The 22,183-nt window shown below is 34.0% G+C and overlaps 1 protein-coding gene across 8 annotated transcripts in view; it reads right to left on the minus strand.

Moving 5' to 3' along the window:
* POSTN (periostin) overlaps positions 1-21,781 on the minus strand; it is a 35,701-nt gene extending 13,920 nt beyond the window's left edge. For all 8 annotated transcript variants that reach the window (XM_007097677.3, XM_042958952.1, XM_007097678.3 and 5 more), the window contains exons 1-16: positions 21,615-21,781; positions 20,209-20,307; positions 15,092-15,156; positions 13,166-13,323; positions 10,615-10,779; positions 9,562-9,708; positions 8,921-9,062; positions 7,581-7,793; positions 6,866-7,000; positions 5,546-5,694; positions 4,305-4,441; positions 2,990-3,120; positions 2,320-2,450; positions 2,111-2,213; positions 1,937-2,004; positions 1,167-1,212 (exon numbers count right to left, since the gene is read on the minus strand). In XM_007097677.3, the coding sequence (XP_007097739.1) occupies positions 1,167-1,212; positions 1,937-2,004; positions 2,111-2,213; positions 2,320-2,450; positions 2,990-3,120; positions 4,305-4,441; positions 5,546-5,694; positions 6,866-7,000; positions 7,581-7,793; positions 8,921-9,062; positions 9,562-9,708; positions 10,615-10,779; positions 13,166-13,323; positions 15,092-15,156; positions 20,209-20,307; positions 21,615-21,733 (2,008 nt within the window). In that variant the 5' untranslated portion in view covers positions 21,734-21,781. The remainder of the gene's footprint in view (positions 1-1,166; positions 1,213-1,936; positions 2,005-2,110; positions 2,214-2,319; positions 2,451-2,989; positions 3,121-4,304; positions 4,442-5,545; positions 5,695-6,865; positions 7,001-7,580; positions 7,794-8,920; positions 9,063-9,561; positions 9,709-10,614; positions 10,780-13,165; positions 13,324-15,091; positions 15,157-20,208; positions 20,308-21,614) is intronic.
* Between the last annotated feature and the right edge of the window lie 402 nt (positions 21,782-22,183).

A 22,183-nucleotide genomic window follows, 5' to 3' on the forward strand; every position in this document is an offset into this window, starting at 1 on the left:
GTTATACATCTTTAGTGAGAAAGATGACATAACATTTCTGATGAATAGAGCCCATAATGATTCTTTAATTTGTTATAAAATATATACAAGATTGTATACTTCCATACTGGAATTTATACCAGGTTGAATCATAGCTATTCCAGCTCCATCTTTCAAACAGTGCTGAGCTGGCCTGATACTGGATTTGCATGTGTTATTATTACATCATTGAAATCAGCAGACATTTTGTTTTGCTCCTTACATTTTCTTTATTCTTTTTCCATTATCTAGTGTAAATCTTAAGGAATTTTTTTTATTAAATACCAGAATGATCACAGTATAAAATGGAGTTATTTTCTAGGCAGGGTAAATGTGGGAATTGAAGTAATCCTTTAACTACTGGTGCATTTTGAGTGTTTAATTGTAGAGTCAAAACAAAATGAAAAGAATTTCTGCTTTGAAAGCTACAACAAAGGAAAGAAAAAAGACAAATGACGAAAAAAGCACATTGGAAAAAGAATACTACACGTCACAGTTATGAGAATGAAATGCCCTTTACCATTGTTAAGTAGTAGAGGTTTAATTTTGATAATCTGGTAAAGTCAGGGATAAAAGAACCTTGGAATCTAGGAACTTAGGTTTATTGCCTGGCAAAGTCCAATTTTTGGATTTGGATTTCTCCCCATCCACTTTTGGATGGGGAGAGTTTTTGAACTGCCAATTCATAAACATTAGGATTCTTTGGCACACCCCTCCCACCGTGCCCTTAGAAAGCTGATGGCTTGAGGGTGGAATGAACTACAAATCCTTCAGCAGTGTTACTTCTGTGTCCGTACATCTGAATTTTCAGATAGCTCTGGAATGCCTTTTAGCTGTCTCTCCTCTTCGTGTGTTTGTATGTCTTTTTTTTTTCCATGCTAGCAATTATGTTTTACTGCTATTCCCATATCCTATCATTCTTGTTTTTCAGATGAATGGGAAAGTGGTCCATAGAGGCTGAATGGTAATGGCCCTGGCTGAGAGGTCTCATCCAGACCTTAAGCCTGTGTCAAGTGGGATGAAATTTGCCATTGTTTGGAATTCTAAATACCAGATTATCAGTAATTTCCAAGTACAAAGTAAATATTGTGTTTTCTTTTTTTTACATCTTGTCACTTGTATATGACAAATATTCATTATGTACTTACTGTAGACAGTCATGGGGATTTCTTTGAAGGTGCTACCACGAACAAACTGAAAATAAATACACTTGTATTTAGTAACATGAAATTAGTAGTTTTATTAACAAAATTATGACACCACTTTAATTCTTACTAAAGTGAAAATAGTGAAGGTATCATTACATTTAATAGAAATGGAGTCTTCATCTAAACCATTTTACAATCTCCTGCTATTGGGCCAGATGGCGTAAAAATTATTGAAGGTGTTACTCAAGAGTCTTAAAAATTATGGAATAGTTAATCCAAAGTTAAATGTTTATTAAATAATATTTCATATGTTTTCTGATACTTTGACTTTATAAGGATAAAGGGGGAAAATACTTTTTTGCCTTTAACTACTGTGATTAGTGATAATTTTTTTACAAGTACATACTTTCTCTTTCCCTTATATTCTGTAGCAAAAGCATTTGGTGATAGAAAGATTATAGTATTTTTTATCTGCATTTCTTTTCTTTCCAACTGGACTGTATTTTTTAAATAAAGGGACATCTCTGATTCAGCTTAACATTTCCCATTATAGTTAATACAGTGCTTGAGCCCAAGTAGGTTTCAGAGATATTTGTAGAATAAAACCATAAAGAAATTACCTCATTTACTCACGGGTGAGCCAGTGGCACATAATCAACAAAGAGCGGTCCAAGTCCAGGGTACATCTAAGCTACTCATGTATACATTTCTAGTCTTTTATGTAAAACCTGCAATATCTGTTTAGGAACAAATCCAATAATGTTCTGTACCTTAATCTGGATGTATTTGATCAGTTTATTAAGGATTTCCAGTAGCTGATCATTTCCAACAGGTGTGTCTATGAAGAGGAATATTAAATTAATATTGGTAAGAGCATTTGAAATACAAATATACGCTTCTATTGAAAAAGATGTAGCCCACTAGTGAGTTCAGTAATTACCAACCTGCAGGGTAGAGGAGTTTATCTACAACATGAATGACACCATTTGTTGTCATGATGTCAGATTCTTTTGATTTCACTTCATTCACCAGAAGTGTATCATTTACCTATCAAAACAGGGGATAACATCAGTGAGAAATTTAATGAAAAATTAACACGAAGATAATTGAGCAATAAGTGAATGCTATCATAAATTCATTCTAGAGAACTCACTCCTTTCAGATAGATTTTGCTTCCTTGTGTGGTCTTCAGAATGTTAGTAACACCGGGTTCGAATCCCTTTCCAATGAAAACTCCTGGTGTCAGGTGATAAAGGATGATGTTTTGAAGGGCATTTTTGTCTCCTGGAGGGAAAAGTATATATTTATTTATAACGTGTCATATTTTTTGATAATTTGATACTAGAAAAACTAAGGATAAAAATATTTCTTTGTCTTTAGTTTTTCCACACTGTGATTTCTCATCATTTCATTGTTCTTTCAAGTTGCTATCAACGAATGCCATGTCAAAACAGTCACTTCAGTCTGTTCAATCAAAATATTAGCCAACTTACTGGGAGGAAAAAAATGAAATTATTTTTGGAATTATAATTGTTTCTTTCCTTGTCACCTAGTTGTGTGGACTCGAATAGAAATAGCATAAGTGAACATTTAGGTCAACAACATGACGGCAAGCAACTGCTAATGTAATGTAATTACTAATGTAATTAAGAGCATTAATGAGTGACTTTCTGTATATTCCATGTGGAATTAAAGGAAACTAATGCTAGGCACGAATATTAAAGTGGGGACATTTTTGAGGCTGACTTCTCTGCAGGAATGCTTGAGGAAGAAATGAGATCCTGAACACAAAGGACAAATATCTGGTATCCACTTTTACTCACGAATCAGAATTTCTTTTTCTTCATTTGTCATTCCCTTAAAGGCATCATTGGTTGGGACAAATAAGGTCCAATCCCCAGGTTGTGTCAGGAGCTCTTTCAGGTCTGCGGCTTCAAGTAGGCTGAGGAAAATGCTAAGCAGGAAAGATATGTATATTTATTCTGTTAGATTTAGATTTAGGTATGCTCACCCACAATGCATGGAATAAAATAGCATCCATATATTCTGGAAAACATGAGAAAGTGTTCATACATTTTCATAGTTCAGATGCAGTTTACCTGTTAAGAAAGTTTAATCAGGGGAAATTATTTAAATATACATATGGTTTTTAAAATTTCCTAAACTCGGGGAGTGCCTGAGTGGCTCAGTCAGTTAAGCGTCCAACTTTGGTTCAGGTCATGATCTCACAGTTCGTGGGTTTGAGCCCCATGTCAGGCTCTGTGCTGACAGTGCAGAGCCTGGAATCTGCTTCGAGTTCTGTGTCTCCCTCTCTCTCTCCCCCCTCCCCTATTCATGTTCTCTTTCTCTCTCCCTCTCTCTCTCTCAAAAATGAATAAACATTAAAAAAAATTTTGTTTAATTTCCTAAACGTGGTTTTTATCCTATAAAACTTAATAAGGTCACACTTTATAACAAAAAAGCGTGTAGTTTTCATTTAAAATTCTACAAACTAGTCTTGGCTAGTATATAATATCATTTTTAAAAATTAAATATTTACTGTTTATTAATAAAATACTTATTAATTAAATATGTATTATTTTAATTATTAATAAATATTAATGATTTTAACATTTAAAAACTTGGGGCGCCTGGGTGGCTCAGTTGGTTAAGCGGACAACTTCGGCTCAGGTCATGATCTCGCGGTCCGTGAGTTCGAGCCCCACATCGGGCTCTGTGCTGACAGCTCAGAGCCTGGAGCCTGTTTCAGATTCTGTGTCTCCCTCTCTCTGACCCTCCCCTGTTCATGCTCTGTCTCTCTCTGTCTCAAAAATAAATAAACGTTAAAAAAAAATTAAAAAAAAACATTTAAAAACTTAAATACAAAAAAAATTTGCAAGGAATAAGTCAATCTATTAAATTGTTTCACTCACCAAATCATATTATGGTGAACTAGGAAGTAAAATAGTGTTAACATATTTCAGTTTTGAAAACATTTGCATGGACTTCTTACTGTAAATTCTACGTTCAGTATTATTGAATACTGAATGCCTTTTGGAATACTATGAAACAAAACTATGTTAATAGTTCTTGCTCTCTCTCTCTTGTGTGTGTGTGTGTGTGTGTGTGTGTGTGTGTAAATGAAACTAATAGGCTTACCTAAAGCGTTTATCTTGTTTTAGTTTTTCATGGAGGGATTTCTCTGCTGGTTTGATGATCTCTCGGAATATGTGAATGGCACCATTTCTTCCTTGTTTGCTTCCTCTCACCATGCATGAATTTTCAATGCAGACAGCCTAGCAAAAAAAAGAAAGACACAGCTGTACATGTCCTTAATCGAGATGTCCTAAGTGGAAGTAGTTGCATAGTTGAGTTTCTGGAATGACTCTTCTAAGAGGTCTTCTGACCTCTGTGACTGGAAGAAACAGCATCTCAGTTCTGTTTTTATGGTCTGGCACAATCTGATCTCACACTTCTTATTCGGTCAGTTACTAGCTAGGCTACTCTATGTATCATCATCAGGAAATAACAAAAATTCACCAGGAAATAGTTTCATCAGGAAGTAACAAAAATTCCATAGAATTCCATGCCTACATCTTTCATCATTCTTCTCCAGGTTCTAACTATTCTTCCACACCCCCTTTAAGAAACTTTTGCCCTTTAACTCTTTAGGACCTTCTTTATTCCTGACTTCAGTGCCTTTTGTGATCTTCACAAATACTTACTATATTTTCCTGACTGCGAGTCCCTATCAATTTATTCTGTAGTGTCTTTGATCAAATATATGTATATGCAGCCCATTTTCTGCAGCCTGTAAAATGTGTGTCATGGAATTGTGGAGCCATAGTGAGCAGCTGCTGTGTGCCCTATCAGGTAATGCTTGACTTCCTATGAAACCTTTGAGCTGTAGATGCATTTGTTACCTGGACAGAAATCGAACAGCACTGCTAGTTGAATTATAACCTTCATTAGTAATAACTTTCTAGAAATTTTCCCTCAGAAAAAATATGTCAGAGCCATTTTATAGACATCAGAGATCTTTATGTGTCTATAAAAAATTACCTTGTAAACTGCAAAAGACTTCATAAATCAAAAGCTTGCTTTAGAGAACTTTTAGTGATTTCTAGAATTGAAATAATAAATGCCTTAGAACATAAAGTTATTTATAATGAAACAAACTCAAATTATCTGATTTATTAATACATTGCACTTCTTGTGTCCTTTCCTCACAGTCTTTTCATACATTACTCAGTTCCCTGATCCTCCTCTGAATATTTACTATTATAAAACCACATTAATAAAGTTCTGGAAACATTCATTATAACAACATTCTTAGACAAGGACATGTCATTTGACATTTAGGCCAATGTGGATGTCTTATATTTTCCTGATTTACTTACTGTTCGATAGACAAAGACTCTGAGCTGTTTGCCTCCAATGGTTTCAAGTTTTTGTCCATTGTAAAGCTCATTAAGCCCAACTTTTACTTTCAGTATGTGATTCTGCAGAATTAATTTAAGAAGCCGCTGATCCATGCTCAGAGTATCATCTATAAATAAATTCACGAGGACAAGGATTAATTAGAAAGCATTAAATTTCCTCCTGGTAAGAGAAAATCATGAAAATGGGAAATCCCTAATGCTATCCATATTGTGGATTCTGCGCTCAAAACGTATATGAGTCAACTAACTGCTCAAGGCTATGAATTCTATGCACCAATTAGGAACTCTGTGAGATACTCCATCAAATGAATACCATTTGATGATAACATTGATTTGATAACATCATTCGGAGGAGTCCAAACGATGGACTCCATCTCGGTAAGGGCTACATAGTGTTGTGTGGTCATTGGCAAAAGTTAAGCTCTAATATTGGCCATGATTTTTTCTGAGAATTTGATATACACTAATCACATGAAAGACTATGGATGAATCATTTATAAATTTATATTTACCTCTGCAGAGAAAATCAAAATACATACACTCTCTTAAATGTGGGTTAATGTCAATACATGTAGATATAGTTATTACAAAGAGGAATAATAGTATTTCTAGGAATTTGAATGTTTTATTAATAACACTATGTACCACAATTTAGCATTTCAAAAAATATTTTAAAAATAATGCTTGTTTGTTAACTACTCAATTTTGCCTTATAACTTAAATACATCTTTATGAAATCACTTTTCTGGAAAAAGTGGCAGGTTGCATTAATCTAAACACCATCCTTGATTAGCAGCTCTTAGATAAAACTTATAATAATAGTTTACATCATAATATGAAAGTGATAATAAATAGTCTCTTGCTTTTATTTATTTATAATTTGACACCTCACATCAAATTTTGAGATGGAATATATACTTATTTTTTCTTAAATATTATGTTGGTGTTAAATAAATCAGATTTATTTTTCTTAAGATCTATTAATACATACCTTAAGTGTGCTGGAAACATGATTAGAGTCATAGAATAACTGAACATCCTTTATCAAAAACTTTCACTCCCTGTAGGCTATTATCTATTCTAATGAAATGTTTTGAAATGAAGGACATTTTAACAGAGACGACGTAGTGCTAATGATGTGTAGTCAATAAAGTAATAATCAGCACCTTGTAGAATGTCTATTATTCCTTAATGCAGACAATCATGGTGAAGAAAAACGGTGCCTGAAGGTTGGTGGGGGGTGGTGGGAGAGTAGGAATGACAGTATCCAGTACATACCTGAAAACGCATTATTCACAGGGGCCAGCAAAGTATATTCTCCATCTGGCCGCAAAGCAGATGCCAAGCCTAGTTGGGCCACGAGGTCTGTGAAAGTGGTTTGCTGATTTCCAGCCAGCTCAATAACTTGTTTAGCTGTAAAGGAAACCATCACCATCCCAACAACGTCATCATTGTTATTATCATCATTCTGAAATCAGTAAATCAATTCTTGGCTGTTTTCTATAAGCTATTTACTGCAATCACAATGTGATAAGATAGTCTGCCCTTCCCTAGTAATAGTTCCAGATTCCCTTTTTTGGGGTTGATACAGAAAATTTCAAAAAGAAAATATCTTTCTGGCTTCTTACTTTTCATTGTCTTTAATTCTCTATTCCTCATCTTCCTCCTCTCTCTGCTGTTGCGAATGCCATAGTTCTTTCATTTATCCAAAGCTGACCATTTGGTTATATCTTTCCCTCTGTTTTCAGGAAAAACCATGGTACTTTGAGAACCTTGATAAATTATTAAGTGTTAGAAACTTTGGAAAGCTGATGTTCCATGCATGGAATGCCTGTGATTAACAAGCTACCTATTTTAGTACTCAGTTCACTATTTTGTATCTGTGCTTCACATACCATTCCTTATACTACACATTCATTTTTCGTAGACTTATTCTTGAGGCATCATAATTGGTAAACAGTAGTAGGTAGAAGAATATGAAACTGTTCCTCACCAGAATCAGGAATTAGGACCTGATCAATCAAATGGATAACACCATTATTTGTCACGATATCTTTTTTGTTCACCATTTTGATTCCATTTACTGTTATACTGTCACCGTCACATCCTATCTCAATGGTGTTTCCTTCCAGAGTCTCAAAGACTGCTCCTCCCATAATTGCCTCAGAACACTGGAGGGTGTTCAAAAGGTGGTACTTCATGAGGGCTGGAGAATAAATTAAAAACAGCAAGTTTTTAGATCAAGAGAAACTGCACTTAACCCTTAAAAGACGTGTTTCACTGTGGAACTAATTATTCCTAAAAAATAAAATACATATAAGACCTAAGTATTGACTGAAGATTTTTAAATTCTGTTTATGTTCTAGGAAAGCTTCTTCCATTAACTATACAATAGTAATAGCTCAGCTCAGTAGGAAGAAGAGAAGATCAGTTGTGTGAAATGATTTGTGTAGCACTAGAAAATGTGTTAGAGAAACTTTTCACTATCATAAGAAAGTAATTTCTGATGTGAAAAAAAGAAGAGTTGCTCCTTTCAAAAGGCCTGTATTTATTTGTGATACCTGTTCCTAAGTGCCCAAGCAACCTCTTGCCTTAGCCACTCATAACAGAATGTCTACATATAATTTGTAAAGACATTAGTAGCGGAAGATTAGTAGGGTAAGACAAATCATTCCCTAAAGAAAACATCTGGAGAGTAGACAAAATGAAGATGATTTCTTGGAAGATACTGAAGGAATTTTAATGCCTCAACTGTTTTCTATCCATATCTGCATCATCCAAGTTTTTCATTTTAAATCAGTCAAAATATATTTTGGGAGAGGCTAAGTTAAATGTGCTACTCACAATGTAAAATCGATTTGAAAATAGAAAGGGAGATTAGAAAGAAGGCAAATTCTGTGTATCAAATAAGTAATGGCCAAAGAGAACCATGAAGTTTTCTCAACTCAATGATATCTTTTAGCATAAATTTAAAATGAAAAGCATCGCATAATACATGTATGATATTAAAATTTGATGATCTAATATTTATTTTCAACAATGGCTAAATCCTTTTTAATGCCTGCTATTTATTTACTTGAAAGCAGTACAAAAGGAATGTGATCTTTAGGATATTCTTATCTTTTAAATTCATTATTTAATTACTCTGCCTACTCTTTCAAGGGCTTTGTTTTCTTTTAAGATTTTTAGAGTCCACCTTAAGAACAAAAATTTTTCTTTGCCTTTGCTTATAAAAGCTGATAATCTTGGCATGACTTAATCTTTTTTTTTTTTTTTTCTCTTTTCTTCTTGGAATTCTGGGAGGGTTCTCAAAGAGGAGGACATTTTTAGTACCTTCAGAAGCCACTTTGTCTCCCATGATCCTTTCTAGGACACCTCGTGGAAGCTTCTCAAAAGCCTCATTGGTGGGAGCAAAGAGAGTGAAGTGACCATCTCTTCCAAGGGCCTCCAGAATATCAGATGTGATAGCAGCTGCCTGAAACACAAACGTGCTTTTTAGAGGCTTGTACACTGCAAATCCAAAGGCAAATGACAACACACTTCACCTAGGCTGATGCAGGGAGCTGATTCTACAGAAAACTATAGAAGTTTGTTCTTGCTAGATCTTTAAAACATTTTTTGACACAACCAACTATGTCCTTTCCAACTTTTTTTGTAATAATGGGAATTCTGCCCATGCTTGTTTGACTGTAGCAATATCCAGCAGTACATGTAACTGAGATGGACACAAACTAAATACACCAAATACACTATGGGCACATAACTAACCATTCTTTATCTGTCATGTCCAAATAAATATGATTATGTCATAGGAGATGATTTCTTCCTTGTAAAATAAAAGTCTTTTCATTTCAAGAAACACATTTGTTATATTTCTGCCAGAGTTTTAAAATAGCATTTTATGGTTAGACTCTGGGAGAGAAAGGAGATGTTTCAATGGTCCAAGGCAATCTGCTGTTATTTCTTCTACTTACTCTAAAAGATGAGAGTTCATCTTCTGCTTCAATAAAGTCTTGAATTGAGGTACCAATTTGTGTAAGGACACGATCAATGACATGTACAACACCATTTGTTGCAATCTGGTTCCCATGGATGATTCGAGCGCAGTTAACAGTGACAACCTATAATTATTTGGGAAAATCCAAGTGCAGAAATCAGAGCCATCCATTGACCACTGACACTGAAAGGCCATTATTTTTCATTTCTGCTAGTAAATGTAACATGAAGGAACCAACATTCTAAATGTAAATGTTAAGGATGAAGACATATATTGTTCTGTCTAAAAAAGAAACTAAGAGGAGATAGGACCAGTTGAAAACCCTACCCAGTTACACTCAACAAATCTAGAAACTAAGGCAAAAAAGCATTTTTTTTCATTTGAGTTACTGCTTTTTTTCCTTCTCTTCCCTTTACAGACATAGTCATAAACTATTTCAAATGCAGATCAATGAGTTACATTTAAAAAAAGTCTATCGGTCCTAAAATAAGTTCTGAGAGAGAGAAATAATTATTGAACAAATATAATCAGTTCTATTGCAGTGATTTCCTAATTATTGCCTCACTGTTGACCCTTTTCATCCCTGGAAATTTGTTGAAAGAGCCCTATGACCCTGCTGGAAGTTTCCCACAAAGACTTTTCTCTAAATACACAAGAACATAAATCAGTAGAGTAGTTAGAGGATGAATAAAGGAATACTTATTCTGTGATTATTTTTTGATAAACTCTTATTTACTATTTTTTCTTAGGTTGTTATTTTTAAAACATATCAACTACTAAAATCTCCTTTATTAAGAACATCTAAGTCTGCTATCAGTCAACTGTGAATTTAATTTCTTCCTCACGATCACTCTCAAGTAGAAATCAGCCACAGAATCAGAAATTTACATGCTATAAATGTGGGGAAAAGGCATAATATAGTACTTACAGTCACTAACATTTTACTGTTTCTGTGAATATTATATAAAAGGTATAGAAAAAATTAAGGGTGCTATTACTCAGAAATGTACTTTTTATTAATGAAACTTACCCCATTAGGATAATGGTTAATGAAAAGTCCCAAATTGTTATACATTGAGGGAATAATCATGCCATTTTTTAAGTCCTTGGTCAACATTCTGTTATTAACCATGTGGCTATGTAAAGCATTCAATAATTCAACATTTACATTGCTCTCCAAACCTCTACGGATATCCTAGGAAAAAATTGAAATAGTAGAAGTTTATTTTATTGAGGTTCATCATTAAAATACTTATAATCACACTATTTCTTACTCTCTTGTTACTTTCTCATTGCATTTCCCAGATGATTAAAGTCAAATCAACATAATTAAAATTATATTATTTCAATTGATTAAGTAATTTTGTAAATTCAGGTACTGAGTTAAGGCTCCTGAATCTGATAGAGTGCTTGGACATTGATAGTGACAAAAAAATTTTTTAAATAAAGATATTGATGAAGAGACAAACTTGATGTAAATTAAAGGCTTAGGGCAATATGAAATTATCAGACATTTGAAATATTTTAAATGGTAAACAAAACAAAACAAAAATGGCATTATATTTTTGTACAACATTTACATTTTAATGAGGATGTTATGTTTATTTCATATCAAATTCAAGAATTCAACCATACTGTACCTTTTTTTTTAATCCAATATATATCCTATATATGTGTAACATATGTATATCCTATATTACATGATACTGTATATGGCTCTATGGGAAAGTCTCTATCTTTAAGGTACTTATGATATAGGGGCAGTTAAAAATAAACATAGTAAGGGGCACCTGCCTCAGTTGGTTAAGCGTCTGACTTCAGCTCAGGTCATGATCTCATGGTTAGTGGGTTCGAGCCCCATGTTGGGCTCTGCGCTGACAGCTCAGAGCCTGGAGCGCGCTTACGATTCCGTGCCTCCCTCTCTCTCTCTGCCCCTCCCCCACTCACACTCTGTCTCCCTCTGTCTCTTGAAAATAAATAAATGTTAAAAAAAATAAACATAGTAATATAAAGAATAGAAGGAGAAAAAAATGCTGCTAGGGGTCAAATGAGGAAGAGCAGCCATTCAAGGCTTGGTAATGGATCTTGAAGGGTAGACAGGGTAAGAACGGTAGTGATCGTTCTCAGTCCAGTTGCTGACATAGGGTAAAAGTTGGGAGAACCGATGCTGTCCAGTTTGGTTAGCACATACTTTTATCTTTCTTAGATAATATTAAGAAAGAATTTTAGAAAAGTATGTGGGACAATAATGTGGAAGACTTTAATGCCCGACTAAAGTATAAACTAAACTGGCAACAAAGGGCCACCGAAGATTTTGTGGCATTGGAATATAATGTTTAAACTGGGCTTTAGGAAGGTTAATATAGGGATAATGCATAGCAAAAAGGAGGTATCAATTAGGAGGATGAAAATTGAGATATAGGTAACTAATAATAGTTTGTAAGAATTAGAACAGAAATAAGATGACTAGCAATTTTCAAGCCTGAATACTAAGATTGATACTCCCAATTATGGGGGGGCGGTGGGGACTGGGGGAAGCCAGCAGAAAAGCAAATGTTTATGTGAAGAAAGAAAATAGCATTCTCTTAGATATCTTTTTGTTTAAAGATGCAGCAGTGTAGCTAAGGGGAGATATTAAAATGGACATTAGAAATACTCTCCTGGGTTTCCAAGGAGAGCAACTACAGAAACAGATTTCGTGGTTATACACGCTAAAGTTATAGTTGAAGTCATCAGAAGTATATATAAAGAACAGAGTCTAATTCCTAGTAGAGACTTTAACAAGACCCATTCTTAAGGAAGGAAGAAGAGGAGTCAGCAAAAAGAACCAGAAGGGTGGTTAAGAGATGAGGTCAAAGACAACCAGAAGAGAGAGTTCCATATCGCAAGCAATTAAACATATAGTTAATGTATCAAGATAATATCTAGAGGAATATGCCTAAGTTTTACTAAATATTTGACTCTAGTGGTAATTATCAATTCATCTTCATATCAAATAGAAAGTAAAAATATATTTCTATACTAATTTTACAGATTAGAAATTTAGTGTATTATAAAGCAGATTATGCACAAAATGTGAAAATCAAATGCATTATTTACAATATTTCATTTAAATATTCCTACACATATATACATATGTCAATGTCTGAGCAGCCATATATATTTACATATAATTAAAAGTAATTAATTGCATCTCTAGAATATGCCTTTATAATAAATTTTAAATTCCACTAGGCTTCTTAACTTACTGTTCTATTAGATATGTCATCTAAAACTCAATAAATCTCTTCCCATCAAAAAAGAAAGAGGATGGGAGTAAAATAGAATAATGACAAACACCAGTTCAGTCCACTCTTGGTTTTCCCTTTCTTAATTGGTCTATGAACCTACTGGGTAAGTTATTCCACTTATGGATGTATTAAAATACTTTACTCCTTACATTTAGTAACTCATCCTTTCATGTATCCTCATGTATCTATTATAAAAAGATATAAAATTTCTATTAATTTCCAAGTTAATAAATCCATTCAAATGGAATAACTACAATAAAAATAATTGTATTAATAAAAATAGTGAATTACAGAATCCAAGTTGTCCCAAGCCTCATTACTCGGTGCAAAATAAGTAAATGATCCCTTTCCTTCAATCTCTTCCCTCAGTCTTGAGACATCAGAATAGCGTTGTGTTGTGGTGGCTCCCACGATGCCCAGAGTGCCGTAAACATGGTCAATAGGCATAACTGAAATAATCAAGAAATCAAGATCTTAGAATAATATTTCAAGGATATTATTTCACAATCATTTGAACTTTATACTAAGTTCCTCAATACATTTAACTGAAAATTTTAGCAATAAAATTCTCTGCATGAATGATCAGTTTTATACAAAGATTGTCACTTAAGTGCTAGATGATAAAACACCACTGAAAACTATTATTTCATATATCTTTCATGTTGAGGGAAAATGAATTTTAAATTATCATCTTGGTATAACACTTACTCTATGTAGGTTTGACTCCTCTTATGTCAATAATAGTTCAATTATAAGTACCAATAAATATTTCTGATTCACTGAACAGAAGAATATGCTCTTCACTTCTCACTAAAAGAATGGCCAAAGGTAATATTTTCTTTTATGTTGGCTTAAGGCTCTTAAATGGTATAATATTGTTAGGTATTGGGTTATTAATTTTTATAGATTTGGATTTCTAAAAGAAATACATAGACCTGCTTCTTTTCAGCATAATTTCAGGAAGGAAATAGATGGAAGTATCTAACACTTCCAGAGTATTTTTCCTGAACTTCAGAAGAAATATTAATATATGAATATCAACCTGAAATTTGGTACAGCCTATTTATTCATTTTTTGACCCTATCTTATTTGAATAATACCATAGGAGAAGTGGTTATTACATTTGTGAATATATCAAGACTGGGTGACACAGTTAATAATCAAATTATAAAATCAGAATTTAAAAGACTCCAAAAGGATGAGGAAAATGAGTCAAGATTAACAAGTTAAATGTAACAGAGTTCCATGTATATCTTTACGCCCAAGCTGAAAATATAAATCCTAGAAAAAGAGCTGACTTGATAGTATTCATAGTCAGATAGGCCAGACTTGAAGTTGAAAAACAAATCCTAGAGAAATGCCCAACTCGATAGAAAGAACTGTAATCAATTTTTAACTGATCATAAATTCATTAGGAGCTGATGATAGCATATGGTTACCAATGACAGTAACCAAAGTTCAGGGGCCCCCAAAAGTGAAGAATTTGTCTTGATGATATTCTCTCAGATGCTGGGACCCACATAGATTGCAGACACCAGTCTGGGATCAGATTCAGAGAAAAGATGACTGGACTAGAGGCTTTTTATGTGTTGGTGTCCATGATGGTGACAGCTCCAAAGTTTATGTTATATTAGAAGAATTGGGGATGCTTAGCCCAGAGAAGAGAAGAGTCTGTTGGGGAAAGGAGGATAGTGGAGGAAGTATGTGATGATTGGTATTAAATATATGAACGTTTTTTCGAAGTTGTTTCAAAGAGGAAATAGATCAACTTTTTTCTCCAGTTGGCAGTTATAGGAAACCAGCTTTCAATATGAGGGATGTTATAAGATCAGAGCTGTTCAATTAGAGATTATGCCTTTCCAACTAGTCCACTCCATGTTTGTAAACAAATTCAAAGACAAGGATTTTGTAGAGAGGATTTTCATTCTTGAAGGAAAATTGAACTAATTTGAAGTTACGATCAAGCTCCTATTGTCTGGTCCAACATTCAATGCATGAGCAGTAGGTTTTAATACTTTATCACCATGACAAATTCATGATTAACACAAAGATATTGGTGGTTTATCTTGGATTTATTATGGTGCTAAGTACACACACATACACACACACGCACATGCACTCATACACAAAATTGGGTTCTCTACAGGCTAAGCTACCTCAAATCTCTTTCTTCACACAAGACAAGCTCCTCATTTATTTCAGTAATTGAAATTTTACCTGCTGGGCAGCCTTTCATTCCTTCCATCCTCATATAACCAGGGCAACATTCATATAACACTGTCCTGTAGGTCAGAAGAAAATTAATATTAAAATGGGGAACTACATAGAATTCATTTTGTTATAATCTTAGCAGAAACATACCACTTACTGTGATGATTTTTGAGACTCTAGAATTGTTTATTTCCTGATATCAAGTTATTTACATTACTTTGATTTCTCTATACAACGTCATGGCATTATAGAAAAGTTCCAGGATCTTGAGGCAGAAAAATGGGGTTTATGGTTCCCAGTTCTATACTTGGTGGATGTGTGACTTTGAGCAAGTAATTTAACAAATTCAAGTGTCAGTTTCTCCAACTATTTAACATGGATATAGTATCCCTGACACCTACTCACAAGCTAGTTGTGAGTCTCAAATAAAATGATGCATTGGGAATCACTTCGTAAACTATAAACGGTCAGAAATGTTTATTAGTATAAGGTTATTAGAAACTAGAAACATCAGGAAATATATTAACCTCTTTCAATCAATAAAAGCTATTCTACTGCTAACTAAAATAATGCTATTTTACATTTGAATTGCCACTAATTAGTTTGATTATACTAAATACAGTCCTTAATTTATTTAATCCAATGTATTGTATTGTTTTCAAAGACAATACAATATTCAAGAAAATGCTATTCTGTTCATAGTTAACAAAGTGTATTAAATTATATAAGGCATAATTAAGGCAACAAACCAGAAAAATCAGCAAAGATGTATCCAAATCAACTTTGTATAAATTACTATATTTTGTGGGAAAATAGTAACCTGAAATCATCTATCTAATTTCTTTTATTTTTTTACTTTATTAAAAATATAATCCTGATCTTCATTTTATCAAATTCCATTTGACATTTTCTGGTCTTCTTCAGATTCTAGCATAGGTAATCTATTTTTAAAAATATTTTTATTTATTATTATTTTTGAGAGAGAGAGAAACAGAGCACGAGTGGGGGAGGAGCAGAGAGAGAGGGAGAGAGAATCAGAAGCAGGCTCCAGGCTTTGTGAGCTGTGAGCACCGAGCAGACATGGGGCTCGAACTCACGAACCGTGAGATTATGACCTGAGCCAAAGTCAGACACTCAACTGACTGAGCCACCCAGGCACCCAGTAATATTTTTAATTAAAATTTTACATAATTCTCTGTTTCCTCTCAATAGAAATATGAAGGTGAATGCACAAAACAAAAATTGGAAATGGGGGAATATTATCACTGAAGAGGGCATATAGACCATTTTGTAATTTTTAATTGATAAATTCCATGTCATGCAATTTAAAATAATGACTTATAAGCTGGTTATCTTGCAATTTAGTAATTAAGCATGCATTAACTAGTTCAGATATTTTATTTTGGCTTTTTTCTAGTTGTGATAATTGTACTCAAGAAGTATGAGTAAATGAAAGAATATATTTAAGAGAAAGGTCATATTTTCTTAGAATGATAGAAATTACAATAAAAGAAAAAAGGAGAATATTAATAAGAAATTATCTTATATAGCTTAAAAAGTAAATAAGCTTTTCAAATTGAAGCCAGGTCCATTAAGTGATTATCCATGATTTGTGGCCCTGTTTGTCATCTTAGAATCCTATTTCTCAGGGGCGCCTGGGTGACTCAGTCGGTTACGCGTCCGACTTCAGCTCAGATCACGATCTCGCGGTTCGTGAGTTCCAGCCCTGCATCGGGCTCTGGGCTGATGGCTCAGAGCCTGGAGCCTGCTTCTGATTCTGTGTCTCCCTCTCTCTCTGCTCCTCCCCCGCTCATGCTCTGTCTCTCTCTGTCCCAAAAATAAATAAATGTTAAAAAAAATTAAAAAAATAAAGAATCCTATTTCTCTATTTTCTTGATGTCAATTTAAAAAGTACAATGTAACATTATTTATTCATACCCATATATGCAGTAAAATATGAAACACGAATGAAAGAAATGTTTCTGGCATGGAATATTAACTTAAAGATAGTTGACAGATAAGACATGGACAAATTTAAGTGGGGAATGCCAATTTCAAATTGTTCTTCAATTTCAAAATAATTTCAAGAATAGTTGGTATTAGAAACATATGGAAACTATATGGGAACCTTAGGCAATTCCTAGCATGGCCTCTGAAATAATTTATTCACTAACATCCCCATATAAATAAATTTGAATACTTGGATGCCAAAGGACTGATTCAGAATGTTTCCACGTTAGCTTTAGCATATATTATACATGATTAAAAAACTGAGACACATATTTATTGGTCCAATATTGATAGTAGGGACTTGATGTAAAATAGTGAATAGAAGAGGAAATTGTTAAAGTAACAAAAATTTCTATAACACTTGCTAATATGAACCAAAGATTAGCCTTACTGTAGACAGTTCACCAGATGGAACAAAATTCTAAAATAATCAGTTGCAATTTAAACTGATAGTTGAACAATATGGTTATGTGAGTTGATATTTTAAAAACAGAAAAGGAGGTTTTTTCAGGAGATCATTTATTCTACACAAAACTTAAATCTCTCACATGGTTGGTAGAATGAAACAAGAGTAAAAAAGAATCATAACTGTGCACATCTCTGAAAGTGGAAAATCTATCCTCATTTTCTGAATAGTATCTAAAAATCTCATGATAATGGAAGCTGAAAGGAAGACTACAAAACACTATATTATTCAGCCAATATATATTATGGAAAATATCTTAAACTTAGGAAATTCATGTTTATCATTAGACCTGCCCAATTATTTCCTTCAAATCTGCAAAGCAACTGTTCAATGAGAAGACAAGCATTTCTGTCAACTGATACAAAGAGTCCTAAAGATGCCTCTGGATATTTTAGCAGCTGCAAGCAGATGGCAAAACAGACATTCCTCTTGTCAATGTTATTGATTTATTTGATTATTTGAAACTAGCAGCTAGCATTTATATTTATATCAGAGCACAAATGTAAATGTGGTTGTGAAAATGAAGCTACTTGGGGGAAATAAGCTAATATAGTATAACAAAGGAGACACTGTTATGTTTCTGATAAAAAGCCAGGCTTCGAAACGGGATTTTTTTTTTTAATGGAGAGCAAGAAAGAATGTTGGCATGACCTTTGCACAAGCCTTGGCATCTCTAACCGTGTTTAGATGGTTAAAGTGAGATTACATCATACTTTCCTAACTTTCAGGAAGAATGCAGTAAAGATATCCCCTGAATATTTCAGACAGCAGGTCCTTTCTTATGTAGTTGGTGTGCATTCCAAATATGCCTCATGGTAACCAAGAATGTGAACAAAGGAAGGAGAATCCAGAGTTTTGGAGTTCCCAGTTGGGGCCCAGCCTGCATTATGGCCAAGATCATCGCAATCACTGACTTGCATTGTAATTGTGTGAATGACTCACAAATCTAGCAGATGTCTGCAAACAAGTAGGAATTAGATCCAGGCCAAAAAGTAACTCTATCAAATCAGTCGAAACTCTATTAAGCAAATGAATAGGAAGAGGCAGCAAACTCCTGTGGTGTCCTAGACTTAGTTCCCATGGGGAAGTAGAGTCCAGCTAAGGTTATATACATTGAATATATGATTTTTATCTGGAAATAAAGATAATCTTATGTATTTTATTTTTTTTTTAATTTTTTTTTAACCTTTATTTATTTTTGAGACAGAGAGACACAGAGCATGAATGGGGGAGGGTCAGAAAGAGAGGGAGACACAGAATCTGAAACAGGCTCCAGGCTCTGAGCCGTCAGCACAGAGCCCGACGCGGGGCTTGAACTCACGAACGCGAGATCATGACCTGAGCCGAAGTCGGACGCTTAACCGACTGAGCCACCCAGGCGCCCCAATCTTATGTATTTTAGGTAGGGATCTGGTTACAACCCCTTTTCCCACCCACATATATCCATTTGTTAAAGTAGTTTACACTTAAGGACAATTGACATTGTGAGTTACTTAGCGATTTCACAATCATCAAATCATTCTACCCACCCCCCACCCCCAGAAACTCTGTAAGTATAAAATCGACATTCACAGGTAAAGAAACAAAGGCTCCAAGAAGTTAAGTGATGCCATATTTAGTATTTGTACCAATACTATTAAGTTAGGAAGAAGTTTTTAACAATCCCCCAATCTTCCACCTGAAGTTTAATGATGATCTACTAAGCAGGTTCTCATTCAGATATTTAATTCTCAAGGCATTCTTCATCAAGAGTGGAGTCCAAATTAATAGGAAGCACTCTTTTCTTGATCGGGAATGGTATCACTAATCTTTGTGATACAGCAACTTGCTCTTTCTATGACTCAGCTCCTTCCTTTTAAAATGAAGAATTAGACCACTCGAGTAACTCTCAACTTGTATATATGCTCAGGATTGTATTTTCCTACCAAGGTTTATTGATAGATTAAACCACTATGCATGTTTATCAAGTAATAAAAAATATTTTCTTCTAAGTAAAGAGTGATTGTCTTTTTGGCTATGGAAATAGTAAATACAATGATGGGCTTTATCACCTTTGTGGACCTCTGGGGATCTGGCAGTTTGGGATGGAATAATTGGATTAAATGAAGAGACGGAACTTAAGTTCTTTCCAACTTCAAGTGTTGATGAAAACTTTTAGGTAAACTGGAGTAATTCAGATAATTTCCAAGTGATTGTAGGGAAACATTAATTAGTGCTTCAAAAATCCTGATATTTTAGATCAGTTTGTTTTTCTGGCCCATTTTTTTTATATAAAATGAGGAAACTGAGGAAACCATTTTTATAAAGTGAGGCATAGAGGTTAAGTGTCTTGCCTAAAAAAGAGGGCCAAACCAGGGTAGAAATGCCATAGTCTCCCACTGATTCCATACCAAATTACATGGCAATGTGGTTGCCATCGACCTCTTTTGGACCTCTGTGACACATAGATTCAAGGCTCATGAGAGGTGCACTAGCAGAGGGAGAAATCCAGGGAGAATTCATTTATTCACCTTTATGATATATATATTTTTTTGTTTTTAAAGCTTTCAATTTGGGAGAATATTTTCAAGAAAAATGGTGCATGTGTCCAAGGAAAGGAGTAGTGTTGCTTTGGGGACTGGGACATTAAGGAAAAGATGAGACTTACGTTTTCTTTCCACAGATGGCACCTTGGTACCAGTTCCTACAAGTGCTGAAGTATTTCTTTTTGGTGCCTAAAATCTGTTGAAGGGCACAGACATTTGGGCTGGAAGACAGAGGGAAGGAAAGAGAGTTAGTGTCCTAACGACAACCAGTGTTTCATACCTTCAGGTCAGATGATTCAGAAAAAAAGTTAACATGTGGACTCAATTTTCAAAGATGTGATTCTAGTCTTGCAAAAATCTACTTCTTGATTCAATCATACTGAATCATTAGAAAAACTAAATTCTATGGGAGAGAAAAAAGAGAGAGGAAATTATACATCCTTGAGAGGAGAACACCAGCATTTCAAAAGTTAATTTAGTAGGAATATTCAAGCAGCATTAAGTTCAACTTAGTTTTGTTGTCATGTGTGTCTTATTACTTCTAATAGTAAGATAATCTACTGACCCTTCCTAAATCAAACATGTGCTCATTTGGGATTCTAATCTGGAACAATGGACTCTGGAACAGTGAGGAATCAGAAAGCAAAAGAGACAAGTTTTCCTATGTCAAAAAACACCGCATTCTGTCATTTTCTAGGTGAGTAATCACAGAAGTAAATAAGTATTAAAATTAACTTGAATAATATGGCTGCACAAAGGAAAATCTATGTCTTTGAGTGGAAATAGATCAGAACATCCTGTGCCAGGATTTTAAGTGTTTTTCTCTCTTAAAGAGATGGAAGTTTTATTTCCACTGTAAAGCAAAGGAACATTTGAGCATTGTGAAAATCTCTCTGAGACATTAGAAGAGTGCCAAGATCCATTTCAAAAAAAAAATTATAAATGGTTGGTTAAGTTACTAAATTATGCTTGGTAACTTTAAAAATGCTAAGTTGTAGTTGGGTTGATTCCAAGAAATATGTTACTTTTGCAAATTTTACAGAATGCAGAATTTAAAAGCATTCCTAAATGCTTTAAAATATTCAAAGAGCTAGTTCTATTACTCATTATTTTATTTTCATACATAATTTAAATGAAAATTTCCTTAACATTATGTGAGATATTTCAAAGATAACTTACTTAATGAGAACCCTAACCATATATATTTTTAATTTTGGAAACCTCATTTCAGGTTTTTGGAAGGAAACAAAAATACAAATAAATAAAATAATAAATAAATGTCCCGTTAAATGTTGTCAATTAGATTAAAATTATGTAATGCTTCATAAAAAGCAATTACATGAAAATTACCTTGACAGAAATTTTTAAAGTTGAAAACACATTTATAAATCACAGAATACTCATTTTTATTGTTACTTTTTAGTAAATAGAAAAAAAAAACCTGAGGCATATATAAGGAACTTTATGTATACTTAAACATAAAACAAGCTAAGACAAAAAAAATTATAAAACTGAACTACTGACTTACCCCTGATCCCGGCCCCTGATTCGGCTATGAGCCAAGATCTTGTCATAATGGCCATTGGCATTTGCAGAGTTAACAACAACCAGCAAGAGTAGAGAAAATATGGGTAAGAAAGGAATCATCTCTAGTCTCTCCGTTACAGTTAGTCCACGAAGAGAACTGGCAGTGGGCTTTGGAGAGCTCAGAGTTTATATACATGTCAGAGTCGTGGGAGGGAGCACTGTATAACCTGGGAATCTGAGCTCTCTCCAAAAAACATCAGCAACTTCAATTTGGCAGCTAAAATGCACTTTTGTTATGTTTACTGAACACATCAAGCATCTTTTACTTCTCATTCTGAAGAAGATATCTATTTTTATTTTTAAATAATTTATATTTCCCCTTAATAGCTGACTCCTTGCATGTTCGTATTTCAGTTTTATTCTTTTGTAAGTTGGAGGGGTTTATGGAAAATGCTTTTGTCTGGGTTTTAAGGAATATTCTGCCATTCATCCCTTTCAGAGTATATGTCCCTGTGCTCAATGAGATCATTGTTTGATCTTATTACATCTTATCACATTTAGCTCACATCA

This window comes from Panthera tigris, chromosome A1 (genome assembly GCF_018350195.1).
Source record: "Panthera tigris isolate Pti1 chromosome A1, P.tigris_Pti1_mat1.1, whole genome shotgun sequence".
Lineage (NCBI taxonomy): Eukaryota > Metazoa > Chordata > Mammalia > Carnivora > Felidae > Panthera > Panthera tigris.